This window comes from Chiroxiphia lanceolata, chromosome 12, assembly GCF_009829145.1.
Source record: "Chiroxiphia lanceolata isolate bChiLan1 chromosome 12, bChiLan1.pri, whole genome shotgun sequence".
NCBI classification, from domain to species: domain Eukaryota; kingdom Metazoa; phylum Chordata; class Aves; order Passeriformes; family Pipridae; genus Chiroxiphia; species Chiroxiphia lanceolata.
Genome location: NC_045648.1, coordinates 1,439,089 through 1,455,597, shown reverse-complemented (window position 1 = coordinate 1,455,597; position 16,509 = coordinate 1,439,089). Strand labels below are relative to the sequence as shown.

At 46.1% G+C, this 16,509-nt stretch overlaps 1 protein-coding gene across 2 annotated transcripts in view; it reads left to right on the top strand.

Moving 5' to 3' along the window:
* The first annotated feature begins 7,267 nt into the window (after positions 1 to 7,267).
* The window catches only part of PIAS1 (protein inhibitor of activated STAT 1), a 58,891-nt gene continuing 49,649 nt past the window's right edge, over positions 7,268 to 16,509 (top strand). For both annotated transcript variants that reach the window (XM_032700653.1, XM_032700652.1), the window contains exon 1: positions 7,268 to 7,299. In XM_032700653.1, the coding sequence (XP_032556544.1) occupies positions 7,276 to 7,299 (24 nt within the window). In that variant the 5' untranslated portion in view covers positions 7,268 to 7,275. The remainder of the gene's footprint in view (positions 7,300 to 16,509) is intronic.

The window sequence follows — 16,509 nt, the reverse complement described above, 5'->3', positions numbered from 1 at the left end:
GGCAGTGCCAGCGAGTCTCTGCCTTCGCTGTGGTGAAGGAGACCTATGGAAACGTGTTTAATTCAGAATAAAGCAGGGCTGTGTGTGGGGGGGAAATAACAACAGAACGCTTTTCCTCTGGTTTTATTTATCTTTACAGCTGAAGAGACCGAGCTGGGGAAGGTGAGTGGGAAATGAAACACAAAGGGAAAGGTCCCTCGCTGTTCCTTAAGCACTGGTTGGAAATCAATGCACATAATGCACTTGGAAGGGCTCTCTCATTTACTGGTTTTCAGTAAATTGCTGGGCTGTGCTTCCCAGTGATAATGTGAGTGTCGTGGCTGTGCCAGGAAGAATATACTTCAAAAAAAAAAAAGGAAAAAAAAAAAAGAACTGAGCAATTCCCTGCAAGCAGCATTTGGATAGTTTAGTCTGGGCTGCCCTGAATTCTATACCTTAACCAAGAAACATCCAGGGCTGCTGCCTATCTCTCCTGGGGGAACAAAGCCTGTCCTGGTTCTCTGGAGTTTATTCCAGAGACACAACAAACCATTTTTAAGCAAAATATCCTCCTGCAGAGAGAAGGGGAGGTGGGGGAGTCCCCAGCCCTGGAGGTGCCCAAGGAAGGCCTGGCTGTGGCACTGGGCTGGGGGACAAGGATTCCAGGGGTGGATTCCATGGGCTGGGAGGGCTTTTCTAAGCCCAGTAATTCTGTGATTCCTGCTCTCTCCAGGCATTTTCCAGCCACTGCTCTTCCTTCTCCCTTTGCCATCCTTATTTTCCCCCCAGTAGTGGGTGATGAGATCCCAGTGACTGCTGGATTAGGCTTAGGGTCCAATTATCCTCATTAAAAGTATAAACTAATAATTCTCAGTTCAAAGTGGGTTTGCTATGGACAGCCCCACCAGGGATTTAATGCTTGATACTGGAGTTGGTGCTTAGGTTTTCTTTTAATAATTTTTAACTGGAGGCAGCTCTATTTATATATGCTCTGGGAGGATAATTTTATGGGTAAATATAATCTTTATTAATATTTTCTTTGTTAATTCATTGATGTTAGCAAAGAGCTTTGAAGATGAAAGCACTGTATGCAATAAATATTAACATTATTCCAACTTATTTTAATGTTGCCAGCATTCCAGCTCCATCATCTTTCATCCAAGAATCTCAAAGTGCTTTCCAAATGTTAATTAATTTCCTCTCAACAGTCCAGGGAGATACCTATTATTATCTTCATTTCACAAAGGAGTCATCCTGAGTGCATTTTACCCCATGACTTGGTCAAAAATCAGGGAATATGGCAGGAGTTTATTTGGGACTGAGCCAAAAATTCCTGCCTCCCATTCTCCCGTCCTTGCTGCTGGACAACATTCCCTTCCTGGGAGTGGGGTGTGACACTCACAGTGGTTTCATCAGGTGCTTTTATTGGTTGCTCTTAAAAGAAAAAAACAGACAATGATCAGATGCCCCACACCCAGGGCAGGAGAGGAAATGAAACTCCTCAAAATCAGGATGCTCACAGCTATTAAGCGATGAATTTTCAGCATTTTTTGACGTCCAGGAGTAAATCTTAATGGGATGCTGCTTTAGAGTCCTACTGTAGAGTCAGAATCTTGTAATCCTTACTTAAAAGGGTATCAAAATAGAAGTATTTTCTCAAATGCTGCACAGCTGAGGAAATGCTGGGGTGGAGAGAGCACAGGTGAGCACAAAAGATCAACGTTCTGCAGCTGAAACTTCTCCTAAAACGCTCTTCCCAAACCAGAGGGTGAGTTACTGATGAGACAAGAGGAGCATTTAGAGCCAGTGTGACTCCAGCAGTCCATGAGAACAATGCAAAGTTCAAAAATAGCACTATTGACTGGTGGAAAAACAACATACATATAATTTTCAGGTAATTACGACAGTATAATTAGCTGTGCTGTTCTCATATGAGCCATTTGAAATGCACTCTGCTGGCTGCTGGAGCTCAGCTTTTATTTCCAGCCTTTCCCAGGACTGCAGAGATTCTTTGGGAAGAGTGATGAGGTAAAAAATGAAGATGTGAGTATTTCACAGCAGATCCCACCTTGGTGCCTTGCTGCTGGGGCTTTATCCAACTCTACCCCTTAGGCAAGATGAGACCTAAAGAGCTGGGGAAGATGAGCATAATCTACTCCTATAAATCTATGAATTCCAGGTGTAACAATTCACTGTCTGTGGTACTTCCATGTGTGGTCCATGATGGAAATTGTAGGACAGGGAGGAGGAAAGACACTCAAACTGTAACAGGTCTTTTTCTAAATCACTGTATGTGACTGATGCCCTGTGCAAAATTGATATAAATTAGGATTGTGTGAAAATATTAGTATTTCACATGTACTGTGTGAGTGAGGGAATGAGGAGAATAACACCTAAGTTAATCAAAATTCTGGAAAATTTAGGACCTTGGTTATTTTTATTTGCCCCAGACTTTGCTTATTCAGAATTATTTAGTATCTGAAGAGACAAACACTGGGACATTGCAGTCTTACAAAAAATCACTTTTAGTTGGAATGAAAGAGTTTACCCCAATGAAAACCTGGATTTGTTGAAGCTGTAAGTCTGTACAGGGTAATTAAAAGCCTGCCTTGCCTCTGGGATGATATTTTGGAAATAAATATAGCTTTTTGTAGTTTTCTGTCCTTGTGTTTGAATAGTTCTTGGCCAGTTTCAAGCTGCTGAAGGATGTGATGCTCCAGGTTTGGACATGGCCCTCTCAGCTCCCTGTGGATCAGCCACATCCTGCTGCAGTTGCTTTTTACTCCTTGTTCTTTTACTACATCCACACATTATGAAAATGGGTGCTAATGACAAAAAAAATGCCAATTGTGATTAATGGAAATGGAATTTTGTTGACCAAAAAAAATGTGGATTTAACTCGGCCAAAGGAAATGCTTTTACAACTGTAGATGAATATCTCAGGAATGGCCATTTCTTTGGAGAGAAAAAACCTTTCCAGTTCCAATTAAAAAAAAAAAAGAAAAGAAAAAAGAAATGGATAACGATGTAAAAGAAAAGCGAATAAAGGGACAGACAGAACCAGATCCACTCAACAGTGGCAGTAAAAGGTCCAGGAGTTAATTTTAGGTGAGTGAAATTAAGGTAAAGTGGATGCAAGGCCAGGAGGGCGCTTGTTTCAGCACAAACCCAGTCCCCTAGGACATAAATCTCCTCCTGGAATCCTGGAATGGGTTTGGGTTGGAAGGGACCTTAAAGCTCATCTTGTTCCACACACAATCCAGAGATACTGGGGTGGGAAGGATGAAGAAATAGTTGTAAAGAATGGGCTGATTGTTGTGCCCAGGACTATTGTCTTGCAGCTGCAGAGGCTTTGTGGAGCAGTGGAGGACGGAGGGAGCTGAGCTTGCCTTGGAATGTGGAATTCCAGGCAGGGAATACAATCCACAGGGCATTCAAAAATCAATGAGTGAGGTTGAAGTTCTTTTAGATTTGTAAAAAAATTGCAAGGGGGACAGAGTTGGTCTCGTGGCCATGGCAGGCTTTGGGTACTCGGGGTTGGAAATGGTGCTTGTGTGAGTACAGAAAGGAGGGAAGTTGATCCTGGAGAACTGAAAAAACAGGAAATACGAAATGGAGCTGGGATGTGTCACCCCATGACGCTGTGCATGTAATTAAAGATCATAATAACTCCTTTCCACGTGCTTTCCATGTTGTTAGGTCAGGAGATCCAAGGATATAACACTGACGTGAGCAAAATGGTCCAGTATCTGCCCCTAATTTAGGATTTTGGGTGATTAACTCCTCCTCTGGGAATTCAAAGAGCTCAGGCAGCAAAGCTGTGATGAAACTTTCTTTTCTAAGCAAGTAGCAGCCCTTGTTTGGGCCAAATTTGCGAGATGATGGTAACCTAATATGATATAATTTAATGGAATATTGCTCTTGGATGTGGGTTTAGGGGGAGATGTGTGCACCAGCCAAGTCCCAGTCACTCTACAGGAACTGACTCCACAGCATATTGAGCAGTGCCACGTATGTTGCTTATAAAAAATTGACTTATTTTATCAGGGCAGATTTGCTACTCCATTTTCTACACACGCAGCCAAGGAATTTGCACTAAAATGTACCTCTCTGACTTCTTTTTGTCCCTCAGAAAAAGCTATTTCAGTGGCACATCTAAATGTTTTTTATGCCTCCAGCAACCTCAGGTTTTAGTGGCTTGGTCGTGTTTTCTATCAAGAAATAGTGACTGAGAATCTATCATTAAATAAGTTGTATTCAGGATCAAAAATGCCCCTCAGTACTTCTGAGCAGAGAGTAAGTTTGGACTATTAGACAAAGAGGGAAAATTCTCGGAGACTCGGACTAATGAAAACAATATGTTGGTAGAAAAATTGCATATCTGTTTTAAAAATGTTATTGTGTCTGAACATGGTTTTAAGCAAGTGAGTCACGTGACATGATCCATTTTTTTTGACAAGTTACAGAATAAGGAATTAGAAGAAATGGGGGTGGGAGGTAGATTCTCGAGTCATTTATTCTACTGAGATATGGCCAAAAGGGGGAAATGAACTTCTGAAAATCGGGAATCGAAAATATCAAAATTCTGAATGGTTGACGAAAATCTTGATCTTTAATCTTCTCTCCTCCCAAAGGTCAAAAGAAAAAACATTGGAGTTTTAGCTCAGAAACAAGAAAACTGGAAGACTGGGGGTATCTTTATCTTCTCCAGTTGCATCGCAGGTATGTCCTTTTTAAATTAAGAGAGAACCCTGACAGATCTGAGTGTTGCCATCACAGCCAGAGCTGGAACAACTGGGAGCACCTTTGAAAATCACTGTGTGTTGACAAAGTCTTTTCTTGGCAATAAACCATCATCTGAGACTCAGGAGCAGAGAGGAACAAAATTTCATTACATGTAAATAATAGTCTAAATATAGAAGCACAGATTGTTTTTCTCATTAAGTTCCTTCTTCATCCTAAAGCATATCCTGCTTTTAAAAACAACTGACTATCAAAAAGTCCAAACTGAAAAATGAGGGGCCTGTATGAGCTTTGTCTGTAAAAACCCTGACAGTATTTAGGGTGAAGCATTTTAACCCAAATTTTTGGTATCCTCTGCTTTAGTTCTCTTTCTCATTTTAATGTAGCTGAAGACATTCTCAGCCTGTTTTATTTAAAGCAGGTTTTGAAAGAGGACACTGTGGTTTATGGCCACGTGTCAAGTTTGATAGTGCTATGCCATGATTTAGCAAAACACTCTAAGCACATGTCCACATCCCACTGAATTTGGTAGGAAGTGAAGAAGCAGAGGAAAAAACTGCTGCGCAGCAGCCTCATTCAGGGGAGAAAAAAGTAATTGAAATCAACAAGGATTTGCCTTTATACAGTTAGAGACCATTTCTGCTGAATTCTTGAGATGAGACACAAACTCACCGATCATGTCAGATCATAATTATTAAACATGTTGGATCATTTCAAAGGAAGGGTTCCAAACTGGGCTGGTTCAGACCACTGAAATACAGCAGCTAATTATGGCACCCGTGGGCGTTCTGGGGAGTCATCTGACTTTTATTTTTTTAGATATCTCGCCCTGCCCCCTCCCCAAACCAGCCTTTGAGACACTCTGATAAGTCTTCATTACACGCAGGATTAAGCCGGAGTATCGGAGTGTCACTTATCAGCCTCTTCTAATTGCTCCTCATTTCCTGAATGCTTCATTTGATATGCTGAACGCCAAAGAAATCCGTGAGAACAGCGGATATTTGGATATCTGCAATAAACGTGGGGTGTAGGCAAGGCCTGGAGATGAAAGAGGGGTCCCAGCGAGGAGTCACCTGGATTTTCTGTCTGCCGTCTGGAGGCCAAGCTGGAGAATATTTCTGGGAGAAATGCTTGGAAATTGAATGTTTGGAAAGAGATAGGAGTTGTTCTCTTTGGTCAGAGAACCAGGACTTCATAGATATATATATATACACACACACACATTCATTCATATACATATATATTCTTATGAATAAAGAAGATGGTATCAAAAACCTACTTCCTAGAAAGACATTTGACACCACACTCCCATTCTTCCCTCAATGCAAACTACCTAATTTTAAATCGTGGGCAACTCCTCAGGTCACATGGGATAAATTATAACTCGGTAATAACCAGGAGTGGTAATCTCCTCACCACACGTTCCCTGGGTGGCCCCAAAACACACTTTAATCTGTAGAGTGGAGACATTAATGTTGAGGGTTTTTTTTTATTTTTGTCTTGCAATGCACGTAACCTAAATGCTTTCTGAATGTAGAGATGGACTTTATGGAAGCCATGGAAGAGCAGGAAATTTCGTTTCTTTTTTTCTCTTCTATGCACCAAGGTGAAGGCCAAGTGAAGAGTCTCATGGTGATCTGTATTTATAGAGTAACACACAGATAAAAAGAAGATGAATGAAAGCAAAGTGACTTAAATATTAGTATTTAATCTCCCCAATTCACAAACGATGCTGTCATCTTGCCAGGCAGCATTTTTGATATATATTTCCCCCCTTGTATTACCTGGTCTGCTGTTGGAATAACCCACATTTTACTCGAAAATGACATTAAATGGTCAAGTTTGCACCTCAAGGCTCTGCTCCAACTCCTTAGGCCTCCCAAGAACACCTGCATCGCTGTTCCTCCGTAAGAGGAAAACCCTGGCAAGCCCGTGATGATTCCCTGAACTTTTCTGCAGAAGCCCAGGGGAATAAAACTTATTATTTATAAAACTCATCACTCCCTGCCTGTGCAGACCAGGAGCCTGAGGGTTCCTCACCGCCGCTGAGGGACCCCAGCCCCGTCCCGTGCTGTTCCACTCTTAAACCACTTAAACCCGCGGATTATGTAGCACGAAGCAGAGCTGCAGATTCCGATTTTAATCAACTTAATTTATTTACTACATCGACGGGGACCCACCGCTCCCCTCCGGCGCTCCGGGCTGTCCCGGGGCGCGGGTCCCGTAGGGGGCGCCGCCCGCTCCCCTCACGGAGCGACCCGCGGGGGCCGCGCTGGAAGGGGGGAAACTTTGCGGGCAGGGCGGCGGCGGCGACGCGGGGCCACCGGGGCGGCTTGGGGGGCCCCGCGGAGGGACCGGAGGTGCGGGTTGAGGGTCGCTGCTTGGGATCGCGGGGACCGGCGGTGGGGACCGGGGGGGGACACCCCCCGCCCGAGGAGGAGGCACAAAATGGCGCCGCGATTCAAACGCTGCGCGCCGGGAGCGGGCGGGGCGGCGGAGGGGGGGGGGCGGTGTCCCGGCGGGGTTCACTGCGCCTGCGCGCGGCCTCGCAAGATGGCGGACAGTGCGGAACTAAAGGTAAAGCGCAGCTCCGGGTCCCCCCGCGGAGCCGCCGCGGCCGCGGCCGGGACGGGCCGGGGCGGCCGCGGGTCCCGCCGGGGCGGGCGCGGCGGGGCGGCCGCCGGCAGCGGGGGCGGAGGGACGGGGGGAGCGCTGGCGGGCGGCGCAGCGCGGAGCTGCCCTCCTTCCCCTGGCCGCCCCCCCTTCGCCGGCCGCGCTCCGCCGGGGCAGCGCGGGCGGCCCCACTCCGCGCCCGCCGGGTCGGGCCGCGCCGGGCGGGCTGCGCGGGGAGGGCGGCGGCCCCGCCGAGCTCCCGGGGGGTGCCGGCGCTGGGCAGCGCGGCCGCTGCCGGGGCGGGCGGGCGGGGGAAGGAGCCCTCGGGCTCCCCGCGAAGTTTGCGGGGAGTGCGGCGGTGACAGCGCGGGCACCGCGCCGGGCGGCCCCGCTCGCCGCCCGCCCCGCGGGATAAAGCGCGTCACGGGCAGAGGTGGAGGAGTTCGGCGGAGCTGAGCTGGCGCCGGTCCCTGTCATCCTGCGAAACGCATGGAAACGGGGCGCTCCGGCCGCCCCGCAGCCGAGTTGGAGCTCCCCCGGTGCGGCCCGGGCGGGTTTTTTGGGGGGCTCGGCACAGGGAGCAGCCCCCGCGAGCTTCGCCTTCCACCCCTGGGCCTTTGGGAAGTCGTCACGCACTTGCAGTAATCACTTCAGTTATCCATCAGGGATTTTGAGGAACCGTCGTAGCGGGTGGCGGGGCGTCCTCTCTGGACACACGCACAAAAATCCAAGGAAAAGCATTCCCCTCCCTCCCCAAACTTTGCCATCGCTTCGGTGCCGGGCGTGGGGCTGCAAACCCTGCCCTGCACGCCCGGCAGCCTGGCAGAAGTTCGGGAGTTTGATCGCAGTTGTCACAGGGTCGTTATTCACCAGGAGGGCTCCTGTCTCCTGCTTTAAAGTTAATTCAGTGAAAGGCACAAATCGGGTTTATGTTACATACGTAAAATCAGAAGTGTGTTAAAAGCATAACAAAGTGCGGGATGTGTAAGGTACGACTACGGAAATACTTTGTTTTTCCCTAGAGATTCAGTAGGTCTCAGTTTTCTGCGTATCAAAGGTATTGGGCACTTTCATTTCTAGATGTTTAAGAAGCTGTCAGGAGGTGAAGAAGTATAAAACCTTGAGCGTGTCCAACTTCAGGACCCTCAGATCCTTCTTTAAATCCTCCTCTGGCCTTAGTTTTTTCTGGGTGTTTTCAGACCATATTGTGTTGCTTGAGCCGTGTTGTCCTCAAGTCCTTTTTCTTTTCAAAACGTGCTTCCCACATAAGGAGATAAAAGGTTGGGATGTGGTTCCAGCATTAAAGTTCTGTCAGTCTTAGCGTGGCGAATGGAATAGTGTGTTTTGGTAGCCAGCTCTGAGGGGTTTGGGTGCACAGCAGCCAGATGGGCTTTATGTGATGCCTTTATTAGCAACACTCACTGAAATGGAGTTAAAGGAGGTGAGAGATAAGGAATAAAGTGATTTTTTTTGGGTGTGCGTTAAGATGACAGGTCAAGGGACGGGGCTGAAAGGCAGGATTTGGCTGTGAAAATTGGCAATTTATCCATCTTGGGAGCTTTGAAACCTGAAGCCTGTGGTCCATCAGGTTGGGGGGGGGGGGGGGGGGGGGGGGGCTGTCCTTTCCTCTTCCTCTGCAGCTTCACAGGTGGATCTTTCACAGAGCTGTTTCTGTGTCTGCTCCTCACCCCAGACCTCTATCTTGATCCCTCTCTAAAACTTCCTTAGTGAGAACCGGTAGGAAGAAATCACAACTTTTGAAATTAATTTTTCCTAAACTTACTGTTGCTGCCTCAGGAGTTTGGAGAATAAATGCCAAGCTGACTATTTTATTTTCATTTTCAGTTTTCTGCTCAGGATAGTGGCACTTGCAGTCTGGCACTGAAGGATCCCACTGCATTCTGTGAAAACTTGGGGTTTTCCTTTAGTTTTTGTGGGCTCGGTATAAGAAAAAATAGTTACTTCATGAGTTTATACTTTGAAGACCTCAGTACATTTTTTTTTTTACAAGGAAAAAAGGTGCGTGGGTGGGTCCTTCTGCGTCAGGAAGGAGAGGGGAAGACAAGGGGGCACGAAAAATTCCTGCTTTGGGTCGTAGCTGTCACAGGGTGGTTTTCCAGGAGCAGCACAGCTCAGTTAGGAGGTACTGGATGAGGTGAGTGCTCCTTGGAAAAACGTGGCTAGTGGAAAGCTGTGACGTCGTCCTTGGGGGCAGTGGGTGTTTTCTGAGCAGGAGTAAATCCCCAGAAAATTCTTTTAAAATTCTCTTTCCAAGTTGAAAGGTACCTAAAGGAAGGTTTGTGGTTAAGACTCTGCTGTTTGAAGAATGACCAGTGAATTCCTTTAATTATTTTCATTTCTCCTCCGATTGATTAGCAAATGGCATCGATTTCAGCTTTAGTGACCTTTAAAACTAAAATCAAATGTAATGGTTGTGCAGTGACTCGCTTGCCTTGCCAGAAAAAGTATGTCAGGAAAACTTAGGCAAGTTTCTAAAACTTTGCTGCCTTCCCATGTAAAGACCTGTGGGTAGCACTGCACGTGTAAATTGGGGAATATGATACGATGGTGTTGCCAAAGGCAAATTAAAGTTCTTGCTCCCTCCAGAAGAACAGTGGTCAGTCTTACTTGCCATAACTTTTCCTGGAGCTTTAAATCGTGAAATAGCCTTTTTTTGTAATGTGTTATCTCACCATAATCAAGAATATTTGCCCCATTTGGGACTGTTTGTCCCATTGGAAAAAAAAAAATAATCAGATAAGATCAAACATACTTTGCAGATCCCAGACTTGTGAGGTTACTGAATTCTTTGGTACTCCGTAGGAAGGCTTGGATAAATTGAACCAGTATGTTTTCATTTCTGCTGCTGAAATAAGGTAACTGGAAAGTCTGTGGAGTTCTCCATAACTCCATAGGCTGAGGCATATGTGAATTTTCCTGATCTTAATTACTATTCCTGTATAATTGCACACAGACTCTAATTTATCTCAAGGTAAGCTATTTAAAGCTCTTTCTAATTGGAAGGAGTATACTTGAGTGATTAAATCTTTCCTTCAATATTTCTTACATCTCTTTAAATTGGTTATTAGATTGTTGTGATCTTTGCCTTGCACTCAAGTCTTTTGGAAATCATTACACAGTTTGCAATAATCAATTCAATTATACATGGATCAAAGAAGGAGAAAGAAAAGCTTATGTTCGAGTATTGTCATTCTTGATACTGTCCTAAGGAGCTGGTTTGGAAAGCACATGCTGGGAGGTTTTCTCCTTTGTTCTCTCTCCTTTTAAGAAAGTGCCTTTGGGGATTGAAGAGATCCCTGGTGTGTTTCTTGTTAGACACAATTTATACTTAAAAAAAAAAAAAAAAAGTGAGCCAAGAGTTTGAATGAAAATTCATAAAAGCCTTTCCACACAATGGGGAGGAAAACAAACCAGTCAGAAATATCCAGTTGGGAAATACCCTTCCCCTGAATGCAGGGAGGCAGTTTTTGAGGGGGACAGGTTGATGGCACAGCTTTTAGGTGGGGGTGATAGTAGTGACAAGTGGATCTCTGGAACTGCATCCTCAGTGCCAATAAGCACAATCTACCTATTTCGGTGTTCAATTAGAATTTTACTCCTCTGTATTACAAGCTGTATTTGCTTAATCCTTTTACAAGTTGCTGTGGTTGCTTGTTTCTGTGATTAAAGTGAATATAATCTACTTTTCATTGTTATCTGAGTCCCTGGATTAGGGTGGTTTCGTGCAGTAATTTGGTGTGTGGCAGCATCATTGTATTTTTAACTGTGTTTTGGTCCAGGTATCAATTTTTTTAGCCTTTGGTCTTTACCACTGGGATTGCAGACACCAGAGGAATAACATTGGCAGCTGTGCATCACCACTTAACTGTCAGAGCCCCAATCCATAACCCTTCTTTATGGCCAATAAAACCCAGATTGCCTGTTGTGCACACGGAAATACAGTGTCACTGCACTTGTGGAGAAACCCTCCCCAGCACTGGGGGCCATCCTGGAGGGGTTTGTGGTTCTGTGCAAGGGAAATTCTTATTTGATGCCACTCGTGAGAAGGAAGGAAGGGGTAAGAACCATACCCACCATACTGGATATTTTTCATGGGTTTACAATTCATTTTTCTTTCGCTTTAGAAATTACAGTTACGGGGCTGGGAAGGTAAGAGGCAGGTAGAAGATGCATCTGCTTTAGCTTTATTCCATGAGGAAATATTCCCATCAGGAGGGTGAGTGCTCAGGGCTCAGTTTCTGGCTGAGGCACCCAAGACAGATAGTTAAAAGCATCCCGTGGAACAGGGTGTGGACAGTTCAGATACCTTCAAATATTGAAGTTATTTATAGGGATGCAGCCACTGCTCTGGTTTCAATGGTTTATGGCCTGACCTGCATTCACACAGGGCACAGAGATAAGTGCAGACCTGTCACTAATGTCTCTGGCAGGGAGGATTGGAGTTCCTGTAATCTGTTCTCTGAGAAGTCAACTCTCCTCACTTCCCTCTTTAGTGCCATTACAGTGAAAAGCAAAGCAGAACTTCCACACACTTGAGACTTGAGTGCTGCCTGTGATTGTTCTGAGATACCCCCAGGCCTCTCCCACCCTCTGAGTGCCTCCCTGGTGCCTTCCTCTGGGGCATCTCCTGGAATCCCTGTTTGTCCCAGTGCTCGGAGTCAGTGGCAGCTGGTGGCTCCATCAGCGTGGCCTTCCCTGGGCTCTGCTGATGCTGAATTTGGAGCAACAGTCCCTTGCTTGCTGTGAATCAACATTTTGAAAGGGTTACTTTTTGGATCACTCGAATCCCAGAGGATTGGTGGCTGGGAAATGGATTGGGTCTCTTGTGACTTTGCTCTTGTTGGTGTTTGGCCCTTTGGCTCTGCAAGGAGAGAATTCCACCTCCAGTCCTGAGGTGGTCTCAGAGCTGTCTGTTTGCTTTTGCTGCTGTGCTTCCCCTCTACAAACTTCTGCTTTACTGAAGGATGTTGCAGGTGCCCTTCTAGTGAAAAGCTCAGCCTTGTCACCCTCCATAAAAAGCAGTCAGCGCCTTCTGACAGCCAGGATTTCAGGGAAGGATGAAAACACGAGTTTTCACGTTTAAAAACTGGTCAGTAAATACCTTGGGGGTCTCGTGCAGCCCAGCTGCTTCAGCCTGTGCTGTCCCCCTTCACCTCTGGTCACAGAATTGTGCCTGCAGGAATCACAGAGAAATGTTTGTCCTGTTCTTGAGGGGGGAGAAAGGGGGAAATGCACAGTTTGGGGGACTCCTGTGACATGTGGTCGGGCAGCTGGAGTTTGGAACCCCCTTGTTGGAGCTCAGGTATCTCGTTGCTCTGTCACTATTCCAGCTCTGTGTAGTAAAAGCCAGGAGTGCTGGTTTGGGCTTTTTAAAGTGAAGGTGATTGGGTTTTATCATGCAGAAATGGCACATAGTACCTTCAGTAGTAATCTGGTCATGAAAACAAATGCCATTCTTAAAAGTAGGGGTTTTTTATTAGGGAGGAGGGGTGAGCAGGAGAAAGAGTGCTCATTTCTGTAATTTTGCTCAGTGCTGTCAAAGCCATTTTGAACGTGTAGTCACTGCTATAAAATGTGGCTGTTTCAAAGCAAATTCAAAACTTTGGGGCTACAAGAAAAACTCGAAGGTATCAAACCCTTGAGAGTATCTGGAGTTGAGGATGGGGCCAGGAGATGTCACTTTTATCTGGCTTTGTTCTGATCTTCCAAATTTTCAGTGGCAGCCAGGACCACATTAAAACCAGGTAACAGTAAATTATTCTCCCTGTGCTGTGCCACAAACCTTTGGGTTGTCGTTTCTTCTCTCCCTGTTTTGCTGAGGCTCCTGTGGCTGGTGCAGCTGTATTGATCCAGGAGTTTGTCAGCAATTTGCTTAATCTTGTTCTCCTTTTGGGATTAGGGATGGCCGTGGATGTCTCTGTTGTCTGTTGTGTCCCTTGGCAAACACAAGGAATAGTGGAGGGCTCTGAGCTTTGTGTCCCAGGGCCAGGGCAGAGCAGGAGTGAGCAGAGGGTGGGTATTATGGCCTTGTCTGGACCATGTGAAACAAAGAAATGAAAAGCCAGTATACAATGAGAGCAGAGGGCAACCTAAGCTTGACCTTTATGTCTATAGGAGATGATATACAAGAGATTTATATAGGAAGTGGCATGATAATTAATGGAGGAGGAAAAGGAGCCTTTTAAAGCCATTGCTTGGTAAGAATAGAGCCCTGGGCTGTGCAGCAGAGCAGAGGCTCCCTGGGCATGTGAAAGTTTATTCAGCACTGGGGAGGGGAGATAAGTGCTGGTCACTCCATGTGCATCACTGAGCATGGACCAGGGCTGGACTTCCCTGGGTTTGTTCAGAAATGGGAATGAGCCTTCTGGACACATGGGTGAGCTCTGCCTCCTGCTCCTGCCAGCCCTGCCTGGGCCGAGGCAATGCTCCAGGTGCCAGTTTTTTCCATCCTAGAAGGATATCTGAGGGTTGCAGGGGAAGGGAGAATATCAGTCTCTCCTTGCTTCGAGGCTGACACGCAGCCAGCAGCTTTCCCACAGTGAACTGAGCTGCATCTCTGGAGAGATTTCCTTCCCTGTGCCCTGTTTATGGTGTATCCTAAGAATGCTTTTCATGCTCAGTTCTTCAAACCAGAGTTCAGGAGGAGTCTCCTGTTTGCTTTCCTTGGTGTTACTTTCAGTTTGACACCTGCTTGCTCCCTTGATCCTGCCCATAGATCATTTGGTAATTTGGGCTGGAAGGGAGCGTGGGAAATCTCCACTCCGAGCTCCTGCTGGAAGCAGGATCAGCTGTGAGGTCAGAACAGGTTACTCAGGACTTTATCCAGTCTGGTGTGTGAAACCTCTGAGGATGGAGATGACACCAACCCTGTGGGCAACCTCTTCACTGCTGAACTGTCCTCAGGGTGAAAACAGGGTTGTGTTGGGTTTTTTTTTTTCGTATCCATCCTAAACCTCTTATTTCATCTCGTGCCTGTTGTCTCCCATCCTTCTGCTGTGTGCTGGTGTGAAGGTCATGGCTCTGTTTCCTTGATGACCTCCTTTACACACTGGAAGGTTGCCACGAGGCTCCTCGAAAGCCTTCTTTACCCCAGGCTGAGTTAGCCCTGTTCCCCCAGCCTCTTGCTGTACCTCACATCTTTGGCAATAAGATACCAGCAGTTTGTTTGGGAATGGGATTTGGGCCGATGATTCCATGAGGTTTTACTCCTGAGGGTTTCTGTTAGTGGAGGTGTGTTTGGAAATCCTTAACAGCCTCAGCAGTGTGCATGAGTAGTTCCTGTGACAGTCCACTAAGGTGCAAATTGCTTCAAAAAATTGAATTTCATAAGCAGTGAACCTTCTGAGAGGAGCAGGTGACAGGCAGTAGGTGGGCAGCTCCTCACCAGGAGGATCCATAGGATTCTTGTCCATTTTGGAAACTGGGCTACCAACCTCTCCCACTCTTTCCTCCCCTCCCATTAAATACATGCTTATAAAGCAGATGGAAAACTGAGCTCAGTGTCCTTCTTGCTTGGCTGCAGCACCTGAAGATGCAGCTTTTGGGGGCACAGCCATTGGAGTGTGCAAACATGGGATCAGTGTTCTCAGGAATTTGTGGTGGGCAGAGCTGAGATTAGAGGCCTGGTTTATCTAAGCTGGGTTCATACCTTGTAAAAACCAGGTCTTTATTCTACTCTTGGTCCTTGGAAGAGCATCTCCTCTTGTTTGCTGTGTGAGCAGGTGAGAGACCTTCGCTGTCCAGCCACGTGGAGAAATTTGCTGCAGAGAATCTGATGAGAATCTTCAGAGTTGGAACTTCTCGTTCACCTTCACTCAGTGCCTTCTGCAAGATGTTCCCCTCCCCTCCTGGTAGAGCAGGGCCTGGACTTTATAAAACTGCCCTGTTCATCTTTCCAACTGAAAAATGATTCATTAGCACGAAAAATAGAATATAGATGGTTTGTTTGGCTCTCTAGCAGAAACACAGCTCGCTATTATTTTTTTTAGAAAAGCAGAAGCCAAATACAGTAGGGATAATGTGTTTGGGTCAGGTAAAATCTGTAATCCAAACTGCAGGAGTGTGTTGTAAAAAGTTGTGTGGATGAGAATGTTTTCTGATGCATTTATTCCTCATGTTGTTTCTCGAGACTCCCCTGACAAAATGATCTCACTTTCGTGCAGATGTTGTATCTTGTTTCCCCGGTACAAAATAAGAGCCTTTGCAGCAGTCCAAGCATTTGTGTAGATTTTCAGCTTATTGGAAAAGCTGTTGGAGCAGCTCTGCCCAAGCTATGGATGGAGCTATGAGTGCACCTATAAATGTGCAGCACCAGGATGGAAAATGTGGGACACAAAGGGAGCTGTTCTTTTTGGTGGGTTCCTTGTTGATTTAACAGTATCTCATCTGTGAATCTGCTGAGGCCACTCCATGGCAGGGCTTCACATTTTTTTTAAAATCAAGTATCAGGACTGTTGTTGGTTTGAATTGCAAGGATTTTAGATAATATTTTTCTAAGGGGTGCACACCCAGCTCTTCATTCAGTTCATTTCTGCTCTTGCCGCTTCGGTGTTAAAATTTGACTCTCGTAGTTGAGAAGTGACGTTTTTATTGAAGGCTCTTGACAGTGTCACTTGGGTTTCTGAGGAAATGGCTAAAAATAAACGTGTTATAAACTGATTCTTAAGAATGTCAAAGTAGCTGTAGTGGTTCAGACCAAGGGGCCATCCCTGGTACAGCTTCCAGAAAAGAGTGAGGAGGGAAAAGCAACAACAGGCAAAGTGTGGGGAATAATTGTCACCTCCCTGCTGCAGTGCCCTGGTCTCCAGCCACTTGGAGCTCAGTCCTCTGCATCCAGAGGGGATACCAGCTGGATGAGGCAGAATAAATCTATTTTCCAAGTGCCTGCCCAGATTTCTCTTGAACCTTTATAAATTTGTTTCATTCACAAGGGAGGGAATTTTGTGCTGCTCTTTGATGAGTGAGGACCCTGCTCCTTTTCCTCTGAGCCTGGCTCCACCCACTTGCATCCCCAGGTCACTGCTGTGGAATGGAGGAGACTGAAAAGTTGATCCCTGTCTGCTCTCCTTGTTCTGTCCTGGTTTATAGATTGTGTCACATTTGTCCCCATGTCCTCCATCTTTAGGTTGAAAAGTCTTAGCTTTTGCTGTTTCT